The sequence below is a fragment of the Olea europaea genome, unplaced genomic scaffold (assembly GCF_002742605.1).
Source record: "Olea europaea var. sylvestris unplaced genomic scaffold, O_europaea_v1 scaffold2488, whole genome shotgun sequence".
In the NCBI taxonomy this organism is placed as follows: Eukaryota; Viridiplantae; Streptophyta; class Magnoliopsida; order Lamiales; family Oleaceae; genus Olea; species Olea europaea.
Window position 1 is genome coordinate 48800 of NW_019243107.1, and position 24410 is coordinate 73209.

Genomic DNA, 24410 nt, shown 5'->3' on the forward strand with positions numbered 1-24410 from the left:
ATGGGGCTCTTGGAAGGCAAGAATTTATTCTTGGAAGGCAAGGGAACATTTGGAAGGCAAGGATTTATTCTTGGAAGGCAAGTGGGAACTTGGAAGGCAAGGATTATTCTTGGAAGGCAAGGTGCAACTTGGATTGGCTTGCTTGGCACTTTGTCAGACCAGGTGGGGAGCGCTCGGACCCTGGCCAATTGGAGGCACATCCTGCGATTAACCGGACTGTGTGAAGAGGGGCCGGATCACAGACTCAAGGATTAGTCTAGAATAGGACACCTTGTAAAAAAAAAAAAAAAAATGCTTAAATTTTTAAAGGTTGAAGATAGTTACAAATTTTTCATTATGTTAAGCAATACAGTAGAAAGGGTCATGTCCGGAGTAATGTGACAGCAAATGAATAATAATTTAAAGCAAGTGAGCTGCTTGTTTGTTGCAAAATTATTAAGATATATAAACGTGAATAGTAATAATAGTATAGTTAATGAAGAAGCCAATATGAATTGATGAAGTTGGGCAATAATTGTAAAGTATATAAATAATACTGTGAATAATACTAAGTCAAGTTGCACAAAACACAAATAGAATTTGAAGCTCGTGCTGTACAAAACAGCTGGCTGCGGCTGCTTTGGTCTTTAAACAAAAAAACTACTTCCAAATACTGTACAAGGACGAGTTCACATGAATTCAACCAGATAATTAATGGGCCCCTACCTCACACAAATAATTTTTATTTGAATGAAAATCCCTTACAATCATGTTACATGAACAGAAAGTTCGACATAATAGTTGACACATGAAATTTACTATTTGTACATAGGCATTTACACGCCCCTCAAAAACGTTCGTGTATATATAGCATGGCCTGTCGATATATTATCACATGACATTTTATCAGTGGATTACTTTAAATACAGTCAGCTTTTACATCCATTCATCTCTTGCCACGGCGTCTTTCGTCACTGCATTTGGTATGACGAAGTAACATTATTCAATCTCTTGACATGGGAAGCATCCAGGGAGGAGGTATCAACCAAGAATAAACGGTCAACAGCGAGTAGAAAGAATAAATAGATGATCAACTCAATTAGCCATGACTTTTTTGAATCGTCCATCCCGTCCATGGGGTACCCATCCTATGGTTACGTGTTTGGTCAAATAACAAAGCAAGCACCGACTCTCAACTGCGTCGATATTCTTGAATTTTTTGAAACAAGAAAGTGAGTTTTCTTGTTAACCCTAGCTACTACCTAACATATTCAAGATTAAGATTTTTCTTCTTTTTTCTTGATAACAAGAAGAATAAATCCTAGTTTTTGCTCTTCTTCATTTGTCTAGAGTAGATCTGTCAGATTGAGTTTAGAAAGTGACACTGGAAAATAGGCATACAGATCATGAATTTCATGTCAGGTAGGCCGGGATTTTATGAAGAAGAAGCGAGTTCAGAAGGCATGAATCCTTCATCACGGTACTCTTTCTTCCCCTCATCTTCTGAGCAAAAAGGTGTTGTACCTTACACCTACCACCGGCAAGAAGCTGAGGAATCTCAGAGATGTGTTCAACCTGAGCTCATGCCCGATTCTTCGCCCAACAACAATGGAGATGCAGAGGAGACTAATGACTCCGAAGATCATATTGTTCTTCGCCGAGGAGGAGAAGGCAGTAGTATGGCTGGAAACTCCATCTTTATCGAGAGGGAGCATATGTTTGACAAAGTAGTGACACCAAGTGATGTGGGCAAGCTCAATCGATTAGTCATTCCAAAACAATATGCAGAAAAGTATTTCCCCTTAGATTCATCCACGAATGAGAAAGGACTTCTGTTGAATTTCGAGGATAGAAATGGAAAGCCATGGCGATTCAGGTACTCCTACTGGAACAGCAGCCAGAGCTATGTAATGACCAAAGGATGGAGCCGCTTTGTTAAGGAAAAGAAGCTTGATGCAGGTGACACAGTCTCTTTTCAGCGTGGGGTCGGCGACTTGGGAAAGGATCGATTATTCATTGATTGGAGGCGCCGTCCAGATGCTCTTCACCTTTCTCCTCCTGTTCCTTCTCTCTCAGCTCCACATCAATTCTCTTTCCACAGGACTCTTCACCCGTGGAATCCTCTATATTTTCACTCACAGGAGCCACCATTGACCAGGGATTATTCACACTTTATGCAACCCAACGTCAATACTCATCAATCTCATCCAAATAATCCATATGGATATGGTAATGGACCTTACGGTTATAGTACTAACGTTATAACCGGAAACCCTTGTTCGGCTGGCTCGATAGTCTACGTTAGATCGGCTGCCGGAGCTGGACCTGGAGCTGGAACTGGAGCTGGAACTGGAGCATTAGCCCCACATCAGCTCGGAATGGTTCAGATGCAAAGGGGTGGTGGGGTTGGGGTTGAGCAGATGGTGTTTGAATCGGTGCCGGTGGTCCAAGGGAAGTCTGCAGCAAAGCGACTCAGACTGTTTGGTGTGAACATGGATTGTCCCATTTCGGAGTCAGATGGATGTGATATCTTGTCTTCCACAAGTGTAACACATACAACAATGGAACTTCAGCCTCCCACTTTTGATTCTTCTTCATTTCCTAGATCATTTTCTTTTCTCCAGTCAAGGCCCCAAACTGTGCCATCGGACCTGCTCAACAAGGGCAAGGGGTCTATGTCCTTGGATTTAGACATCTGACCTGAAGAATTCATGTCCACATTTTGAGATTCAAAAGAGGTAAGATCCTGCAGAAGAGGCATATATCTTTACCAATATTGCTCAACTTCATTGTCCAACCGCAGTGGCGCTCGGAGATATTGTCACATCATTACATGGAAGAACATTACACAATTATTTAAGAATGCTGAGATTTCACTAGCATCACAGAAGCTTCATCAGAGATGAAAGATAATTTCCACATGCTAATGTTTGAGTTTCAGTCTGTGTATAAAGGCATAATATTGCATAGATAAATCACAGATACATTGTAGATCCTTCAAGCCCGTTATTTTATGCTTTCCCTAAGTAGGGCATGGATCCTAAGAATGTACCCATGCCATATTTACTCTTTAGTTGTTTTCTCTAAATTCTTATATTCTACTTTGGATCATCGGCTGAGCTGATATAAACTCTCTTCCTCAATTTTCTCTCTATATAAATTGTGTTGGTTAACATAATGTGCAGAGAATTGAACTACTTCATCTTTTATCACTTTTGTTTTTTATTAGCTTTTGGTAGTTTGTTGTTGTTGTCGCTGCTTAGATGGGCACGCCGGCAGGTGCAGCAGCAGAATTGTTGCAGAGCTTTAAAAGGTACATCATCTAGCTTAATTTGCTTACATTCATCATTAATCCCTGCAACCTTCTTTCCATCTCTTTATTACTTTCTCTTCCTTTTTTCCACAATTGTTGGTTTTTATATAATACATTCTTTCTTTCACTGGCCTTGTTTTTCCATCAAAGTTACAATAGGCCTGTGATTCTTCCATTTAAAGGTGCACTAGTATAATAGACCTGGGATGGTCACGTTAATTCTATATACTTACTATGTACAGATAATCAATATTAAAGCAGAAGGTATTTGCTTTATATGCTTGCTTTCTTCTTGATTAACGTGGATATTGATTAACCTCTAGGTTCTTTCTTGCGATTTTCTTTAGCATTAGGTATCCCATAAAAGAATTTTACCCAAAAAAAGAAGTGAAAATGTGATTAGCAAGTTAAATTATATGCTTAAAATGGAACAGAAATCACATAATTGTCTGTTTCCAGTTTCACATTCACATTAATACAGTTTCTAGTATTTACATTGCAGAAGCTCTATAAATATTGCTTGTCATACATCATATATGATGCCATGGTGCATGTTCCATACGATTTCACTTCTCATTGTTAAACATAAAAATGTATTTGTCGAGAGAGTTGAAGCCACTGTGTTCCTTCAAATGTCACCAAGCCATCTTTCTTCCATTCCAAGCTTCAAATGGTGTATATAGTTGAATGAAATGTACAACTTCAACTGAAAAAGTTTTGTGCAACCTATTCATGAAGCATGGACTTGGTCCAATTTCTACCATACCTTGATTATGCTTTTAGGAGCTACTTATTTGGTTTTGGAGACCAATTGCGTGCTATGCGTCACTACTTTTATCTTCAGTAAACTTGATTGAGGGGAATTCATAGCTGAAACCCCATTTTTTTTTTTTTTTTTTTTTTTTTTTCAGTGTTAAAAATCAATAAATAGGTAAAATACCCACAGTTTTCATAGGAGCATCTCCATAGGACCACAAGTCTATGCACCAATTCAAGCTCTTCCTTTCCTCTTGAAGATCCTTCTTTTCAAAAAAAGATTGTGTGTGATGCTTTCCATGATCACATTCTTCACAAATGTCAGAAAATATTTTACTTTGGGCAACTTATGAACCATGTTCTTCAGTTCTATGAATATTTATATCTCAATGCAATATTTTCGAAAAGCTCGACCCTGAGTGAAAAGCTTTTGATTCCCCTCATTCTATTTATCTTTTTCAAATATCACCAGCATCAATTCATTTTTGACGTAATTTTTAAAACTGTCAGCTTAAATTCACTGCATATACACGCTTCAAGCTGTCCATATACAAGTTTTGATCTGATCAATCAACAAAACTTAGTTAACTATCTGATTAAGCTCAATCTCTTTCTTTTTACGGACACCAATGGTTCCTCTTCATTTCCATTCATCAAAGCACCATTTCTATAAGATAGTGAAGTATATATCAGGGCTAATAATTTTTTGATGTTTTTCCTATATATTGTCAAGATGCCAAAGGTTATTCGTTTAGTCAGATGCACTAGGAAGATAGCCGAAAGTAAATTCTTGTTATCTTTATTTTGTTTCACAAATTGTGTTTTGACTATTTTCACTATAATACTGATTCAAATGATTAAATTTTCTATTCCTTTGTGCCAAGATTCTACAGTGTCTACCTGACTTTTCATCCGGCAATTTATTTTGCAAACTTGTACATTGTACTTTTACCTCTCTCAAATGTGTTTATCCGCAAAATGTATCGACTATTGATAATCTTCCCCTAATTTGTTCCTTGCACGATAATCCAACGACCCATAATTATAATTTACATTCAGAGACACTATATCAATCCGCCTTCTATGACACTTGATGTTGTATACTGACAGATCTATTCAACAATAGTATCGGAAAATATTGATTATTCTTTATGTTTTCATCCAAACATCTCATCTGATTCAAAATATCGACTAGTTTTGTGTAGTCGTATTGAATAGTTTTAGTTCCTTAGTCTCAAATATATAAATATCTCTACTTGGAAGATTAACATTTTTCATCTTCAAATTTTCTTGAAGCTGACCTGCTTTCTTGACTGTTGTAGTATTAATGGCCCTTGAAAAAGGAATAGGGAGACGACTTGTTGGATGCATGAGAAAGGCTTTGGAAATTTTGGTCCAGTGTTGGAGTCGCCGTAAGGTTTGATTCTTTGAAATATTAGATTTGAAATTGTCTATATTTTTAGACCAAGAGTAAATATTTCTCTAGATATTAAAATTTGTAGAGGACGTGACGCTACTTTTCTTCTTGAAATGAACCCTAATTTATTGCTTCAAAATTTCCATTGTAGAGCTACCTGTTTTAAGCAATCGTGTTGAAATATAGGTATTGTAATATTAGTAAGAACATGCAGTCAAATAATAATTAAAAAAAATCCGAATTTGGGAGAAAATTGAAGGTAAAAGTTTATTGCAAAGGAAGGAATACAAATAATATTGTGCAGCCTACTATTTCAGATTTTTCTCCCCCTTTTTAGTCTAATTATGACAAGTTTATGCAAGGATTTGTGTACCTTAAGGTTGTCCTTGGCACACAGAATTAGACATAAAATTAGTAGATATATTATGTAGAAAGTATTAGAGTGAACTAAGGGGGATTATTATTATTATTATTATTTTATTATTATTATTATTTTTTTTTTTTTTTGGGTTTTTTTGGAAAAAAATGTTATTTTGACGATCTTTTTTAGGATAACCAGATAACATAATTCGGAGAGGGAGAGTTTAGAATGGATAAAAAAAAGTTAATGTAAATAGTATTCTTTTAAACAAAAAGCTTATAAATTCTATCCATTTTAGTTCACTATAATACATTAACATTCTTTAATTTTACGCATAATTTCTTGTACAGTCTACTTGAATGTAGCCTAAAAGTGTAAAAAATACGAACCATTTATTCTATCTATTGTTACTTAGCTCTTGTTTGGTACACCTACTTTTAACTTATTTTCAACATCGTATTCTCTCAATAAAATAAATGTGCATGTGAACTCATAATTTTTTCCACTTTTAAACCACACATTCTTTAAAAATCACTTTTCATAAAATCTATTAAAAAAATATATACCGTCCTTAACTTTACCTCACATATTTATAATCAAGTCAACAAATTATTAATTGGCCAAGAGTAATATGGCAAGATGAGAATAACAATCAAGAAAACCAAGATTTACGTGAAAAAACACCATTGGTAGAAGAGGAGAATTCAATAAAAGATGAAAGAATATAAGATGTGTTTCTAACTTGTTCTCTATACAATGAAAAGCCAACTATACATAGAACGCATATCAAACCCTAATTATAGTATCATAGAAGGAAACAGTATCCTAAAATTCGTCAAATTGCAAAATAGGCTTTGTGTCGGGTAACACCGACACTCAAGCGCCAACCTCACTGACAACGAGCAATGGGACAATACTTCATTTGGTGCTCGGGCGCTGACTCTCTATTCCAAATCCGATTTTCACACCCAATTGACGCGTAGATGTCCCAAAAATCCCAAATCCATATTTTAACTTCTTCAAATCCTTCAACCAAACCGTCAATTCTCAATGAAATTTGGGTCACAATTAACCACAAAAGATCCCATAAAATGCTAATATTTTAATGTGTAGACAACTATAATAACGTATCTTGCACTAGGAATATCTAATTGCACGTGAAGAGGTCGATAATGCAAAATATTGTAATAATTAGATAGCTAGATATATTTTTTGAAATTCATACACAAAGTTTATAGGATCTATCTATAAGCCTAGCTTTAATTAAAAGTTTTTTTTTAAGAAAGGAGTAGAATTAAAATTAATATTGGTGGAGCTACCAAAGTTTATATTTTATAAAAGCAGCCCTATAAAAGTAGCCTAGAAAGGCTAGCTAGTTAGGTAGATATATATATGGAGAAAATTATGAAAATTAATAAACTATTAAATGATCAGGATAAATAGCTGCAGATAGCATGAATTATGCCACCATGGTGGCTTGATAATTATATAATTATATGAAGCCACCATGGTAGAATAATTCATGCTATCTGCAGCTATACATATCCTGATCATTTAATATATACACACACATAAACATGGTATGTTATATTAATGATGAATATAAAACATAGAACATATTTGGAACGGATCGATTTGACCTTTAGTTAAATATGCAAAAACTATAAAGAAATTACACTCAATTCGTAGTAGTCATATTGGAAATTTATTATTGTACCCAAAATGCAGGATGCCCCAATTTCTATTAATGTAGGCCAAAGTGTGCCGACATATTTCCTCGTAAGAGTGATAGATAATAGGTTGGTCCTCCGCTCTCACCCCACTCGTATCCGTGGCTTTTATTTTAATTCAAGTCTGGGGTCAATCTACTCCAACTAAGAATTATGTGTACACCCATATATGTATGAATTTGGAGCCTATAGAGATGGGTTTTTAATAGAATCTAGATTGTGAGGTCCTACTTATGACACTTAATAATCAGTAAAGCCAGCTAACGAAATAAAACAAGTAGGGCACATTTGCAGGATATACGGGGATGAGCAAGGAGAAGGCATAATCTGGCTGTGTAATTTTGGCTAAACAAAACAAACAGAAGCGTGGGCGATCCCAGATCTTTCATGTAGTAAGCAAACTGACAGTTGAGCCTTAACACTTTTTCTGCTTCCGAAAACTACATGTTTACACAGATCACAAGTCAGATAATATCCGTACCTAAGGTTGGACAAACTCCCAAACGGAATCGGACCAAACTGGATTGAATCGAATGGCTTTTTTTTTTTAAAGTTAAATGTCCGAACAAGTATCTGAATCGAGAACGAACGGATTTGGTTCGATTCTAGAATTGAATAAGAATCGAATCTTCCTATTATTTATTTATTTATTTATTGATCTTAAATAAGTGAAATTATTTTTTTCCTACATAAATTTGCAAACTAATTAATTTAGCTCAAATCCAAAATATGATTTTCCAAGTTTAACTTAACAAATTGGCCTATATTTTACTCAAATATACTATTTTACAATAGTACCCTTTGTACAATTCTAGAGAAATTGAATTGAAAGCTTGGACACTCCTCTTTTTATTATTGTGAGCTCGCTATCTTCTTTTTTCTATGATTTTAACAATCAAATCTATGAAAAAAGCGCAAAAGATATATAAGTTGGAATAAGTTATTTTGTAAAACCTAAGATTGAACATATCATCATTTTAATTATTGTAGCATAGTTGTAAATATTTAAAAAATTAATTATTGTATGAAACTTAGGAATCGAATGGAACTGAACCCGAACAGTTCCATAATTAAATTTGGAACCAACAGTTCCATTTACCGAAGTGAACCGAACCATATCCAACCCTATCCGTACCTCCATTCTCACTACTTTAAACATTAATTTCATCCCATCACTTTATAGTAACCTGAAAAGTAATTATTTCGATTGACCGTGCATCAAACTTATCGACTCATAGGGTCCATCTTAAACGTAACTTTACATATATATGATTTTTAACTTGGCATATTGTTCCATACTTTTGGTGCTGTCTACTATTCCTAGGTGGTAGTAATGATTAAGGATTGTTGAAAATAATGAAATATCATTATATTCTTCTTTCCCTTTTATGTTTATTGTTTTGCTGACTTAAGAATAAATTAAAATATTACATATGGAAACGCCTACAAGTGATGAGCTGTGGTTTCATGCTAGTAGACCTAATGAAAGGTGATGTATTAGGTTAAGGATGCAATAAGTTGACGTCTGACGTATAGATTATATGCCAAAGCCACAGCAGACCAAATGACTGTCAAACTTGAATATTCATATATGGAATGTCAAGGCCAAGGGAACACAGCCAGAAGAATTTATTCCACTTTAATCCTCCTAAACCTAGCTCAACACCATGATATAATTATAATTAAAATAAAATAAAATAAAGGGAATGGGAATCTGAAATGACAAGATTAAATTCGATTAACTGTAACGTACGCAGTCTCCACCCTATGGAAAAAAAGGTTAAATAGCGTACATGTGATTTAGGTTATAGGAGGAATAGGCGTAATGAATGACGGCATTAAAAAAAGATGGAAAGAAAAATAGAAAGAAGAAAAGTAGTTTACGGGTTTTCTTCTGCCAACCATTTCCAATGAATCTAGAAAGAAACGCGTGCGATATGTATATAATTATTGACACTGATTGATATTGAAATTGCATGGACCACGTTGATATTTTGTTTCTTGATTTTAATACCTAACCTACTCCGTACCCGTGAATATTTCGGTCCATGTTTGGTTTGGCATTATATCCAGCTGCTACACTTTTACACGCTGATTCCGAAGTTGTGACGGAGAGTAAAGAGAGAGACGCCAAAAGTCTTGGTTGGACTTGGCGATCAGTTCAAATCAGCAATGACTAAGCGAACGAGAATGAGGCTGGCTACGTATATATAAGGTACACCTAGCTATATAGGGTGGATTGGCTTTTTTTGTATCCTGATTTGAAGTAATAAGAAAGAAGATGGTATTTATACAATAGATAAAATGAATACATAGAAATGCAAGTATTTAACAATGACAGTGCAAAGGCAGGCAGCAGATCCCAGAAAACAACCACTCAATTACGTGTAGAGAGAGGTGTTGAAAGCAACTAATCATAGATACAGAGGCTGGCAGGCTGAACAGCCGTAAAGATGATGGATGCATTTTAGTCAAAAAAGAAGGATTGGATTGCGAATTTGTGATGAAGCAAGGAAGAAAGGAATGGAAGGGAATGGAGAACTGGGCCTGAATTTTATTCATCTTTCCCGCCCTCATTTAATGCTGAGTTTCTTGATTGTGCCAAGTAGCACAAACTGATTTTTCCCTAATGTTTGTTACTCTTGTCGCCCGTGCCAGTCCCCCACCCCTCTCTCCCACTCTTCTTTGTCTTCTTCTTTTTCGTCTCTTCTTCCTTGCACATATTTGTCTTCATTCCAGTACTCTTTGATTTATTATAAAATAATGGATACTATATATCATGGGATTGAGTCACGTTTCGTGTCATCATGCGAACTCGATATGCTCATGGTCGTTGTCTTGACTAGCCTCTGATAACGTAGTCCATGTCAAGCACAATCATTTTTATAAGGTAAAAACATTTTTTTTTTAATGAAAATTCCCTTTTTTGTATTCTACTGTAAATTTTTCTTTTTTCAATCTATAAGCTCAATATAATTTTTTTACTATTGTCCCTCGGACTCCACTCTTGGTCCATGTCATTATTTATTTCGTAGAAATCCTTTTTTTTTTTTTTTTCTTTTTATAAGACGCTTGGCACTCTAATTAAACTAGTATGAGTAAGTTTCGTTAGTAGTTTGTATGTGAGACTCCAATCTCCGAGCCATGAGGTCCCCCATTGCATTGCATGACATGTCACGTTTGTATATTTCTTGGTTAATGGCTGATGCATGGGCTGTGTTTGTACTTCCAAGCGGCCATTGTCTCGTAAGCTCGCAATCTTTCCCACTTCTGCTCCTACAGTGGTACCACTTCTCACTAATTATTAATTGAAAGCCAAAATCCTTTTACCAATCTTCCATGACCTAATTCATTCCTAGCCTGCCATGTTCTCTTCTCATCGACTTTTGTTCTCTTCTCATCGACTTTTGTGTGTGTAGGAGTTTTAGAATAAGCCCTATTCGGTAAAGATTAAAATATATATTTTAGTGTAAGTCAATCTCGACAATTAATTTTAATCACAAATTTTTATGGATTTAACAACTTTTCAACTACGCATTTCATCAACTTTTATCAAATTTTACTAAAAATCTAATTTTAATACTTACCAAACAAGGGGTTTAAGTATAGAAAAGGTTCAATAACAATTAGCAATTTTTCTAGTGACTAATTTTAAGTAAAATTCTTTTTTTTTTTTTTTTAACACGAATGATTTCAAGATTGTCAAATGATGACTTCTAATTAATAGAGAATATAGTATATTTTACATAGCATAATTTGAATTGACTACCTGACTTGTAATAATTCTTAAAGGACTACCTCAGTAATTTGTGGGATTTGATAGTATGAGCTTTGTGAATATTGAGAACAAATATTTACAAGATGAAATCCATAACTCTCCATCGCGAAGTGAAAGTTCGCTCTGCATTTTCAGTACTCGGATAAATCTTATCGCTTATTAAATCTATGACATGTTTACAGATCGATAGTTTTGTTATTTAATCACAAATGGATGATGAATTTATAGGAAAATATCATCTAAGGAGAAATATATAACTCAAGGGGCAAAATAGTATTCGTACATAATTTTGGTTATGGGCATTCGACCCTAAGTTTATAATTTAAAATTGCAATATTGAATCTTTAGCCCATTAAAGAAGAGTTGACCAAGACTGGATGAGACCCTTTTTATTTTTATTTTTTTCAATAAATTAAGGAAGATTTGGCATTTTTACTAAAAATAAAAAGAGGGCTAATAGATTGTTTGACCTTAATTAAGACTAGGACTTGAATGTTGTTATACTTTCCTTTACTTTAGAATTAAATTTAAAATTAAATTTTCTATTATGTAGTAAGCGTACGTATAAAGAACTTGACACAACAATGTCGTAACTAATAAATTGTATACTTAAGCATGCTGTCTGCATATGAGAGAGCTCATATTCTGGTTGTTTGGTTAATAATGTCCAACTTTCTTTTTACCAAAACATATAATCATATACGAGTAATTCGGAATTGTGTTAAAAACGATGTTAAGTAATTTTATTTAAATGCAAGTGATTTCCATCGACAAGAAGAAATAACGAAATGCATCAAGAATATAAAATCACTAATATGAGCCCCTGTTTGGGTTCCATTTTTTCAAAGATGCATTTTTTAATCTCGCATTTTCTCATAAAATAACGATACATATAAATTCAAAACTTTTACTTATCTTTTAACCACACATTTTCCAAAAAATTCATTATTTCAAAATACATTTTCACTATAGGAAAAATGATATTTTACGACTTATGTTTCAACGACCAAATCAATTTGATCGTTAAAAACTGTCTTCAACAACTAAATATTAAGGTTGGTCATAAAAAAAAATTGATGGTGAACAATCAAATTTTGAATTAGTTGGAAATATGTTATAGCGACCAAAAAATTAGTACTTAATTCTATATTTTCTATGAATACATAAATATTGGTCGTCGTGAGTGGGCTTCAAATCAAGAAATCATGCCAAATATCTATTAATTTTCAACGATAACATAATCGTTTGCTAAAAATATAGTACTATTCAATGTCTACAATTTATGATTGTTAATATAATAAAGCAAAAACTAATTAATTGAATCTCCTTGTTGGAAGTAAAATACAATTCGACATTCAATGACTAGTATTACTTCGTTGTTAAATGTGACATTCAACAACCATATATTTTTAGTCATTGAAAGTTAAGAATAACTTGTTTACCAACTCTAATTTGTCATCGAAATAGTTTTTGACATTCAACAACTATATTATTGGTCATTGAGAATGATTACGAAGCGAAAAAATGCTTTAATTGTTTGAAATTTAAAAGTACGGTAATTAACAGTAAGCGTAATATTCATTATCAAAAGTATTAAAAAAAATTCATATCGACTATGTCCTTCTATAAATATATGTTTTGTTAAAAAAATTATTTCAAAACAATGTTAGCATATTCCTAAATGTCATTGATTTTTTTGTCATAAGCATGTAGATAATACCTTGTATATCCTTACGGAAAAATAAAAAATTGCCCTACCCCAAACGACGCAAAAAATCCTCGCCTAGTTGGTTTGGTGGGATGAGATGGTGCGAGACGAGCAATTTATTTTTTTTGCTTTGTCTTGGGAATGGGGCAGGTTTTGGGCGATCCGTCCACTCTGCTCCGAACTTAACCAGGCCACAGGGGAAACATGAAAAATTTCTGGCAAGACAATACACAGAATGGTCGACCCGCACCGAATCTACCCATTGCCAATTGCCATTAAGAGTGAATGAGCCCATTTTGACATAACCAAGCCTGACCGAGCACTAAGTGTCTGGCTCATTAATGCACTAATATTGTATGCTATAATATAATGACATATTTCCATTGGTAAAGGTGACGGTTCTTTACTAACGAATATTTCGTGCAAATGTGATCATTTAACATTTTTATACGTATATCCGTAGGTGAAGTAAATCAATTTTTTCAAAAAAAATATTTTATCATTTTCGCCAATGATCAATCTAATCACGTGAGAAATTCGTAGGTGAAGTAGTTTACCAACTCTACGTATGACATCCAATTTGTTGGGAATTACGTGTTTAAAAATGAAATCAAGTAGCGTTTATTTCGTGTAGTTCACCACAGTCCTTAATATCTATGCCGAGTGTACAAAATTGATTCCTTTTCACTTGCTTCATAAGTTAAACAAATGTTTACATCGATGTCCAAAGAATGGAGCTAGCTAATTGAAAAGTTGTTCAGAAAGTTAGTCATAGACACATTTTAGATAAACTTGATGAGGATGATTGACGATCGATGAGACCAAACTGAATAAAGTGAAGTTTCTAGTCATCTAAGAAGATGATTCATCAACAATCCACTTTTGTCTAATGATATTTAGAAACACTCTCTCTATAGTGTAGTGATATCGAACCTTTTTTTTCTTTTTATGTCATAATCTCGTACAACATAAAAATGAAGTATACTTTTACTGATGATTATGATTTATTTAAGACAAGCAAGAATATGGTGATAAACTAGAAAAGCATTGTTGATGATGATTATAAAAAGGAAATTTTAAGATTTACACTGCATTTAGGTGCGCTTACAATTTGCGTACTATTTGCAAATTACATTTTACATGCAGTATTTTTTAGTATTGTTAAGAGTAATGCTATTCATAGTCGTTCAAACGGTAGTCGCTACACGTGGCATCTTACATGCCGGTTTATGATTTGATATATTAATTTGGTAGTTTTTTCCTGCCACATATATTAAATAATTAATCGTCGCATGTCTGTCACGTAGGACGATTGTGGTAATGATTGACTGAAAATAATATTATTCTATTTTTAGTGGCAGTGCAAAGAAATATTTACAAATTTCCCGTTATAAATAACTAAATAAACCAATATACCTTTAATTGAAAATAACAAATCACACCGTGTATTTTAACTATGTAACACTTTCCATGTTGATTATTTAACTATTTCATTATTCACAAAAAATTTAATTACTAAAAGTTTATGTTATTAATTTATTAAATTTTTTTTTTATTTGGAAGGTGATAAAGAATGTTTACAAAATTTATGATCGTTATTTTTTTAAAATTATAACCGGAAAAAGTAGAAAATAAATTTTAATAAATAAACGGTGTAGGAAATATAGCAAAACTGTCATTTGATTTTTTCCAAATATTATTAAATAGATAAATGAAAATTCTTAGATGTCATCATCTATTAAATAAGTCACGTTCAAAGAATTTTCCTATTAGAAGAAATCAAGTAAATTAATATATGATATTTTATTTTGCAGCTCAAAAAAGAATTTCTTTTTTATTTTAGGTTGAGGTTATAATTTTATACTATTTTGAAATTTAAAAAATTTTCAAGTATCCATTCATAAATTTTTATTTCTTTTTTTAGTATTTCCTTTTATCTATTTTTACCAGTAAAGTTTAAAAGACAAAACAAATGTAAATATTGTCGATAAAAATATACAATTTTTTGGTAAAAATAAAACTAAAAAGTTGTCATGTTAATAGAGTAGTCAACATGTCGGTAAAATAGTGTCGTCAAGATACTTGAATTAATATAAAATAAATTTATGAAATAAAGAGGTGTAACAATCCTGCTTTCTGTCCCGACTTGGGGATAGGGTCAGGGACAAGAGTGCCATGACGCCCCCCTTTTGGAGGGGAGTCTATCCCTGCCTAGCACCATATGACTCCCCTATCTTCAACCCTGTCCCCGAATCGGGACAGGGGGCTTTATTGAAAAAATAATACTAAATGATTGAAAGAGTAATAGAAAAATTGTAAAGAGTAATAGAAAAATTGTAAAGTATTACGTAATCAAATATATAGTGCGTGATTTGTCATGTTCAATTGGGAGTATTTTGGTTTGTTAACTATTTATTATGGTAAATTTGTAAAATAACTCTTTTTTCCCTTACAAAATATGGTTTTGCTACCAATAATTAAAATACAGTATAAAAAAGAGTAATGTTATTCATAATCGCTCACTGCATTAATCGCCCTTCGTGACATCCTACATGATAGTTTGTAATTTGATATATTAATGTGGTAATTTTTTCTTGCTACATATATTAAATAACTAACCGTTGCATGCATATCACGTAGGACAACTACGATAATGAGTGACTGTAAATAAAATTATTTTATGAAAATTGCAAAATATGGGGGGTAAATTGTAGGGTTTATCTTGTAAATTGTCCTTACAAAGGCATACAAATGACAATGATGTAATTCTTCTATGCTAACAATGAGTTTGTTGTAACCAATTGAATAAGTTCTTTACAATATCAATTGGTCTGGATTTTTTTTATGTTGCCTTTCAGTCATTAAATCCTCTCAGTGCTTTGTTAGTGGGCCATTTGTCATGTTTAAGTGAATTTATGATTTGATTCCCACTTTTATTGAATCAAAGCTTTTACATTTTCAATGTAAAGGTGTCAAGTACGTAAGCACATTATCTTAAAATATGTTGATGCTTTCATTTGACGCACAATTGATTGTGAACTGCTATTGCAATTTGAGGATTGATAATTTGGGTCTTTCTATATCAAAAAAAAAAAAAAAAAGTTTGAACTCCAACCTTGAGGGTCCCCATCGTCCATCCCTAGATCTTTGTGAGGAAGGTAAATCTCGGAATGTGTCCCAACAGGTCATAGGACAAGAGCTGTCTGTATACTGCACCTACAAAAAGTCAAATTCCACGTCTTAAGAATCGAACCCCCACATTGCGGCTGCCAGCAAGGCGTGAGATAATCTCACTCCTGTCCTTTACACTACTGAGCTATGCCCCGAGGGTCTTTGTATATTTATATTGCAATATGTAAAGGTAAGCACATTATCTTAAAACTATTGTTCTATTTTTCATTCTATTAATTAGATGCTTCCTTTAACCTCTCCTTAATTTACACAAATTGCTTATATAAGAGCAGCCACCATCCAATTAGAGGGATGATGATATATGTCTTGCTTCTTTAGACTATATGTTGGATGAACAAACTAAATTACTTCTCCAAATAGAGCTCAACATATTTTCATTTGCAACTGTAAGCTCATTAAATTTGTTATGAACTCAAACATCCATGGTACAGTAATAATTAAAAACCTCTTCTTTACTTTTTGTGGAATTAATTAGTTACATTGTTCAGAGGAAATACAGTTGTAAAAAAATTAATGTACTTGCTTTTTTGGTCTCCGTACATGCATAAATCTGTATTTTACGTTCTTAGGCTTGCCATTTGATTAATTGTTCAATTTCTTTAATGCCTTAAAACAATTTCGCCAATGAGGAAAAAGTGCCCATAATTGATGTTATATAGTTCGGGTATTTTAAGGTTTTGGATAATGGAGTTTTGCAGAAAAATTAGCCGGTGGTTGTTAAGGCTATGATCGTGTGGAAGATTGCTGAGAAGGAAATTATGGAGGCCAATGATGTTGTTTTACTCTTTGCTAAGTTTGTTGTTTTTTAATTTTTTTTAAATGTATTAGATTTTTAAGTGCTTTAGAATTTTGGATTTGAATTTTGTATGGATATTGTTACATTTTGGAGTTCAATTAATAATGATTATTGGAGTTATAAGATATTGTTATTTTTATCATGTTTTGTTATTGATTTATGTAAATTGTTATACGAATAAAAAAATGAAAAATTGAAAAAAAAAAATATAAAATGACACACGGCAACGATAAAAAAATATTGCAAAAAATATGAACATAAGCATTGGCAAAGTACAAAAAACGTTGTGAAAATGTTATTCGCAACTCGAAAAAAATTTACGAAAAAGGTTATTGGCAATGTTCGCTAAACGTTGCGAAAAGGTCAAAAAAAAAGTTGCGAAAAATGTTATTCGTAATGCGAAAAAACGTTGCGAAAAAGATTAATGACAACTTCGAAAAAATGCTGTAGAAAAGTTTTTCGCAACACAGAAAAAACAATGCAAAAAAGTTTTTCGCAACGAGATAAAAGTTACCGTATCCTTCACACTACGGCAAAATCGAGGTTTGCAACATACGGTAAAACGCTGTAAAAGGTCTTTCGCAATATTTTTTGAACGTTGTGAAAGGTAATTTTTGTTGTAGTGTTTAAGAAGACCCTAGTGATCATATATGATTGAGGAGTATGAATAGTTGTTGGAAATTGGTGTATGTGAGGCTCAATTTTTAGTAGATATTTAACATGATTAGTGTTGAGTTAAACATAATATTAAATAGAAATAATCAATTAGGTATACAATATATTAATTAACGGAAGGTCGAGGATTAAAATGTAGCAACTAGCAAGTAAAAATTGGGGACATTAGTGTAACACCATAAAATTCATTGTAAACTGTGACATACATACTTGAAGAGTATACAAGAACTCAAGAGGCCCTATTTATAACTACAAGATTTAAGGATAAATTTAATGTTGATAAGATATCGAAATGATAAATTAAATATAACGACTTACTAGACCTTTTAAGATGAACCCAAACTTAATATCTCTTGTGGTGGAGTTTTGGTTGAATTTAATGGATAAAGTCATATTAAAATTTTATATATTTTCGAAAATATACCGCTAGAAGAGCAAGTTGATCTCCAAGATTTTGAAAAAAGTAAGTTGGTTAAAAATGTCAATTTTGACTCGATTCAAGACCAAATTTGATTAGTTGCAAAATGAATACTTCAGTAGATAAAAAATTGTGACATATTGTTTCAAAATGTTAATTTTTTGTATTGACAACTTGACATAGTCAAATGCCTGGAATAATTTTCTACTAAAACCCCTGAGCTAGAATCAACTGAAAATTACTGATAAATGAAAGCTCGTGGGATGACAAGAAAGGAGATTGGAGTATGGTTCTTGTCATTCTCTGTAGATTAGATAATGTCACTTTATGTAAACTTAAAACTGAGGTGAAAACCATGTAAAAGTTCTTCGACTACAACACAGTCTCATTCGTCATCATGATTCGCTTGTTATTCCTATGACTTGGAACTGTGGCTCTTGTTCCTTTGTCTCTTGAGTTTCTTCAGACTGCACTACTTTTATCTCTTGGTTTTTCATTTCTTTGTTCTTACCCCACAGCAGCATGTACAATCCAGCCATTACAGTGATTGATCCTATTAAACTGCTCAGAAATCAATGGAACTAATCAATAGAACTGATGAATATAGATGAGTCCATATGTCCACCAGTCATTACCTTCCAAGATGAAGTTGTTCGTGTAGGATTGGAACATCAAACATGGCCGCCATGATCTGAACAAGAGGGCTGAATGCTGCCGTGAAGACCGGCCCTCTTTTCTTTACGCACCATGACATTCCCACAATGCACAATCCTGATCCTACCATCCCCTGCATTATTTACATGTACAATTTTGCAGTAAAGAATAATCTTGTTTGTGGAAGTAACTTTAACTTGAAATTATGTTTAAGAATACACTTACAGCATAAATGACAGCGATAATATCTGTTTTTCTGTCCAAATACCAGATGGAGTGGTTCCTGTTAATCGACAAACTAAATAAGGCAGACTGTACTGCACTAAAGAAGGTCATGATAGCGGTACTGGAGTACTGGCAAGGGTATCTATTCCCAATATTTGCTTGAAGAAGGAACCATGAGGACCATAAAAATGTTCCTGCTAACATGGCCAAAGAGCCAATCGTCCACCTTTCACTTCTTTTAGATGAGCTCAGCTTGATAGATTGAGTAACATGTTGAGAACCTGAAAAATGAACTAAAGGTATTCCTCTGTAGACAGTCAATAAGATGGCACCTCCAAGGCACACTAGTGTACCTATCACTTTTGCCCTTCCACTACTGTACTTTAAGTTAATACTCTCCAAACTACGTAACCCACAATGGAATAACAACGAAAGATGAATGAATTTATGTACGAGGCGAAGAAAAATGGGAAATAATTGTGAAAGGAAATGGTGCAAAAGGGTTACATACCGAAAAGGTAATGCCATTAAAAATGTGACTACAGGAACCATATTGACAAAGGCGCATGCGAAAGTTGCAGATGTGTATTCTATACCGACAAGGAATAAGTATTGAGTTAGAGATGCCCTACAAGATCAGGCAACATAGTATCAGAGAGAATTTCTTGTAAATGGGATTGATTGAAGTGTATAAATCAATCTAATCCAACTAACCCGGCAATTGCACTCAAGAAAAGGTGACATAAGATGCTTGATGTCAGTTTAGGTCTGCTCTTCCTACAAGGAAACTTCATTCAGATTATGTAATACATGAACAGCCTCGAGCTCGCTGTTTTTTACACCATAAATTCCAAATTATAAATAAAGCAGCAGAGCACTACCTTTCCAAAAAGAATGCCAATGGAGATAAGAAGATTGTGGAAATTGACTGCCGGTATGTGATGAAGACCAAATGATCCATCCCATCAGTGACGACTTTCTTGAGAAGTATGTTACTAATGGCAAAGGCCAGATCAATCGCTATCATTATGAAAACCGGGTACCAGTTTATGCATTTCTTCATCTTGACCGGTCGCTTGCTCTGTATTTAAATTTTCTATGTTAGAGCCCTAGAAGTTCTCTCTGCAACTTATAACTCTATAAATAGAGCTGGTTTTTCCATATGAGCAAATTCTTCTTCACACTTTCATTGCTTTAAGCTTCCAAATTTGACATTAGTTTAATACATATTCTCTTCTTGATTCTTGACTGGTACCTTCCAATGAGTGTAGAATATAATTGTTTGAGAATCATCTGCAGTCTTGAATAGAAAAGTTAAATAGCCTTGGTCAATCGTCATATCGACCACTGAGTTCTCTGAGAGTGGATTCCCATTCCCCTAATCTGCTGGGAAAATAATATATATAACGTGGGTCAATCCTTTTCCACATGATAATATTTGTTTATATGCATCCATGTTCAGCATCTTGTCAGTGGGGTGGATGATAGATGGTTGGTTTATATCTCTCTGCGCAGCATCTAATACTCCTTTAGATTAACTAATTAGTCAGACAGCATCTTAAGCATTGAAAACAAGAATAATATGTCAAATCTCTTGAAAATTGGATCCTCTGTCAAAGATCGGTAAACGCTTGCAATTCTCATCAGGCTCAGACGAGTCACACGTGCTTTCTTGAAGCTCCGTAGCTAGCTAGCAAGCATTCACTGAAGATATTCAGTTCCATCTCCTATTAAAACAGGAAGGAGAATAATTGATTAGTTAATTTAATTTAATTAAGGTTGTCATGTTCTCAACTTTTAGCTAAAGCTCTCTAAAAATGTTTTCAATTGTCCACTTGCACAGGCCATAGCACCTAATTCCCATCAGGATTCTACCTCTAAAGAGCAACTTGATGATATCTTACTGCTTTCATCATCAAGAACTTTTGGCACGATCTTTCTGCTAAATCAACTTTTGGACAGCACTTGGAGTTGTCTGCATAATCACATTATTAACTTGTCAATCAGTACACAAAAAGAAAGGAAGAAGGAATAAATAACTTCAATCAGTTCATTTGGAAAACAACTAACAAATCAAAGGGAGAATTAACAAGTTTTTGCACGTTCTATTACAAAATAATATTCACAAGGACATTTAGTATCTGAATTCACTACAAGATTTTGTTGTTTTTAGAGTTTGAAGTTACTCCTTCGAAACCAATCCGACAGAATCACCTGAATGTAAAGAATTGATCAACAGGATGTAAACAGTAATTCGAGCCCACCGACTTCACAATATTTCCTTAAAACGAATTTGCTGCCTTCAATGGTGCTAAAGGCGTCCACCAATCATTTCTCAGGATAGAACGAATTTTCGTCTCCTACGGAAGCAGCACTGCAATCTGCAGGAATTTCAACAAACTCAACGAAGTGTGTTTTACTTCGAGATAATATCAGAACGAGAGAGAAGGGAATGAGATTCAAAGCACAGAAAGTTTGCAATGAAAATGGTGTAAATTTTCTGGTAGAGAGGCTGGCTATTTATAGACTTGTTCGTGGCCATTCGAACAGTCATCACCTTTCAGACAAACCTCAAAATCCGAACAGACATGCTATTTTTAAAAATCGCGTCTGTTAAGTCGGTTAACAGTCGACTGTTTGGTCGATAAAGAGACGACTGTTAAAAGAAAATAAAACACTCGGAATCAGCCAAAATTTAAATTTCGTAATGTACCCAAGAATTTGATTATTTACAATTTGGCCCAAAATTTTAAATAAATTTTGTCCAAAAAGTTAATATAGTGCAAAGGTCCACCCGCACCCGTACCAAATCGGACCGGACTTAGACACGGGCACGTGCTCGTGCCGTGCCGAGCCGAGCCAAGCCGACCGGTCGGACGGACGGCAGCGACGGGGCGCCCGTGTGGGTTTATGACCGAACCCAATAAAATATAGGTCTTCCCTTCCAAAGACTATTGGTACCCCTTGGGGTTCAAACCCAATTCCGAACTTCCACCTTATAAACCATACTAAAGTTTCCTAACTTTCCTATGTGGGATAAGTTTTTGAAAAATCAAATTCTTCCATAATACTTAGTTTATGTGGGTTACTTTAACACTTAATATTTCATTCAATTTTAAATAGTTTTTGATAAATAAATATATCACGTTAATCATCTCGTGGAGTAGAACGTGAATATGCTAGGTCCCGTATTAATTAAAAGGTGGGTCCTACTGAAATTCGGGTTCAAAGTTGACCCATTTCATAACCATTTTTTCCAACAATCCTCCACATGAATAAAATATGTTGGCATTATTCCAAACGATAACATCTGATATGTTTTTCAAAGAAAAAATTGAAGAAGACTGCATCGAGATAAGTAGTCAATGACTTTGAACTTTCCCTAGTAAAATCTATGGGATTTCCTTAGCCAATCAGTAGCAAGTTGCTTTGAATAGTCAGCTGTTTATGGAAACCAAAACAATAGAAGTCACACAGTTTTCTTCAAACACAGTTGATTCTCACGTTTGTGTCCATTTTGGCCTTGGACACCTCCTGGTTCATGAGTGGTTTTTAGAGAATTCATCTTCACCTAATTCTCTTAGAAGCGGCCCCTTCTCACTCACATAGGTGATTTCCATAAAGAGTATTCTGTTATACTCCACTTGAACGAATCAATATATAGAAATCATTAAAAGAGTATCTTAACCTATTTCACGGCAGCTGGGCACTGACTCATCATAGGAATGGGTAGAAGTAAAATATTCTCAGTGCATACTAAGTTTTTCACAGTTCGGTTGTCCCATTGAACCTAGATCTTGGGATCTCCAGTCAACTAGGTTGGGTTGCCACCATGGAAACTTTTGATTATTTTATTAGTTTTAATCTCATCCCCTTCGATGAACTTTCGACTTGCTCTCTTGTTAAACTTTTAGTTAGCGGATCCGCAGTATTCTTTTTTGATTTCACATACTCTATAGAGATAATGCCTGTAGAGAGCAATTGTCAAACAGTATTGTGTCTACGACGTATATGTCGAGATTTACCGTTGTACATTACATTTTGTGCCCTACCAATTGCTGATTGAGTATCGCAATGGATACATATAGCAGGCACAAGTTTTGTCCAACATGAAATATCTTCTAGAAAGTTTCGTAGCCATTCGACTTCTTCTCCGACTTTGTTTAATGCAATGAATTCAGATTCCATTGTTGATCTAGCTATACATGTCTGTTTTGAAGATTTCCATGATATTGCAGCACCTCCAAGTGTAAAGACATATCCACTTGTTGATTTGGAGTCTTTAGTATCTGATATCCAATTTGCATCATAGTATCCTTCAAGTATTGTTGGATATCTCGAATAGTGCAATCCAAAATTTTGAGTATGTTTTAAATACCCTAAAACTCTAACAATAGCCTTCCAATGATCAGTGTTTGGATTACTTGTATATCGACTTAGCCTACTAATTGAATAGGCAATATCAGGTCGAGTGCAATTCATGACATACATTAAACTGCCAATAATACGAGAGTATTTCAATTGAGACTTACTATCACAAGTATTGAAAACAAGATGCATACTATAGGTGTTTTCATAGGAATAATATTATATTTCTTGAATTTATCAAGAATCTTCTCAATGTAGTGGGATTGAGACAATATGAGACCATCAGATGTTCTAGAAATTTTAATTCCTAATATAACATCAGCCACACCTAAATCCTTCATTTCAAATTTACTTGTTAGCATCCTTTTTGTAGTTTGAATTATGGTATCATTGTTACCCATAATCAACATGTTATCTACATATAAACATACCATGATATATCCATTTGGAGTGTTCCTGATATAAACACATTTGTCACACTCGTTAATTTTAAAACCATTTGACATCATAACCATGTCAAATTTTTCATGCCATTTCTTAGGAGTTTGCTTTAATCCATATAGTGATTTAACAAGTCGACACACTTTCTTTTCTTGTCCTGAGACCACAAATCCTTCAGGTTGCTCCATATAAATTTCTTCATCTAATTCCCCATTCAAAAATGTCGTTTCAACATCCATTTGATGTATATCTAAACCATTCAATGCTGCTATTGTAATAAGCATACGTATGGATGTGATTCTTGTCACAGGAGAATAGGTATCGAAATAATCAAGACCTTATTTTTGCTTGTAGCCTTTAGCGACAAGTCTTGCTTTATATTTGTCAATTGATCCATCTGCTTTCATTTTCCTTTTGAAAATCCATTTACATCCCAAAGGTTTATAACCGGGAGGGAGGTCTACTAATTCCCAAGTATGATTTTGTAGTATGGATTCAATTTCACTATAAACAGCTTCTTTCCAATATGAAGCTTCGGTTGATGACATAGCCTCCTTAAAACTCTGAGGTTCATTTTCTAACAAATATGTTAGAAAATC

The 24410-nt window shown here is 33.9% G+C and overlaps 2 protein-coding genes across 3 annotated transcripts; one reads left to right on the plus strand and one right to left on the minus strand.

Annotated features, from left to right (window-relative positions):
- The first annotated feature begins 963 nt into the window (after positions 1-963).
- LOC111382393 (B3 domain-containing protein Os03g0120900-like) lies at positions 964-3098 on the plus strand. Its single transcript, XM_023006357.1, has one exon. The coding sequence runs from the start codon at positions 1386-1388 to the stop codon at positions 2676-2678; it is 1293 nt and encodes a 430-aa protein (XP_022862125.1). The 5' UTR covers positions 964-1385; the 3' UTR covers positions 2679-3098.
- A 15247-nt stretch (positions 3099-18345) lies between these two features.
- LOC111382395 (WAT1-related protein At4g01440-like) lies at positions 18346-20638 on the minus strand. Of its 2 annotated transcripts, XM_023006360.1 has the most exons (6): positions 19884-20634; positions 19717-19779; positions 19514-19630; positions 19003-19405; positions 18759-18910; positions 18346-18684 (listed from the first exon to the last, which is right to left on the minus strand). In XM_023006360.1, exons 1-6 carry the CDS (start codon positions 20063-20065, stop codon positions 18519-18521), a joined length of 1083 nt encoding a protein of 360 aa, XP_022862128.1. In that variant the 5' UTR covers positions 20066-20634; the 3' UTR covers positions 18346-18518. The 2 variants fall into 2 exon arrangements, with proteins under 2 accessions (XP_022862128.1, XP_022862127.1); XM_023006359.1 differs by having other exon boundaries at positions 19003-19630; positions 19884-20638.
- Between the last annotated feature and the right edge of the window lie 3772 nt (positions 20639-24410).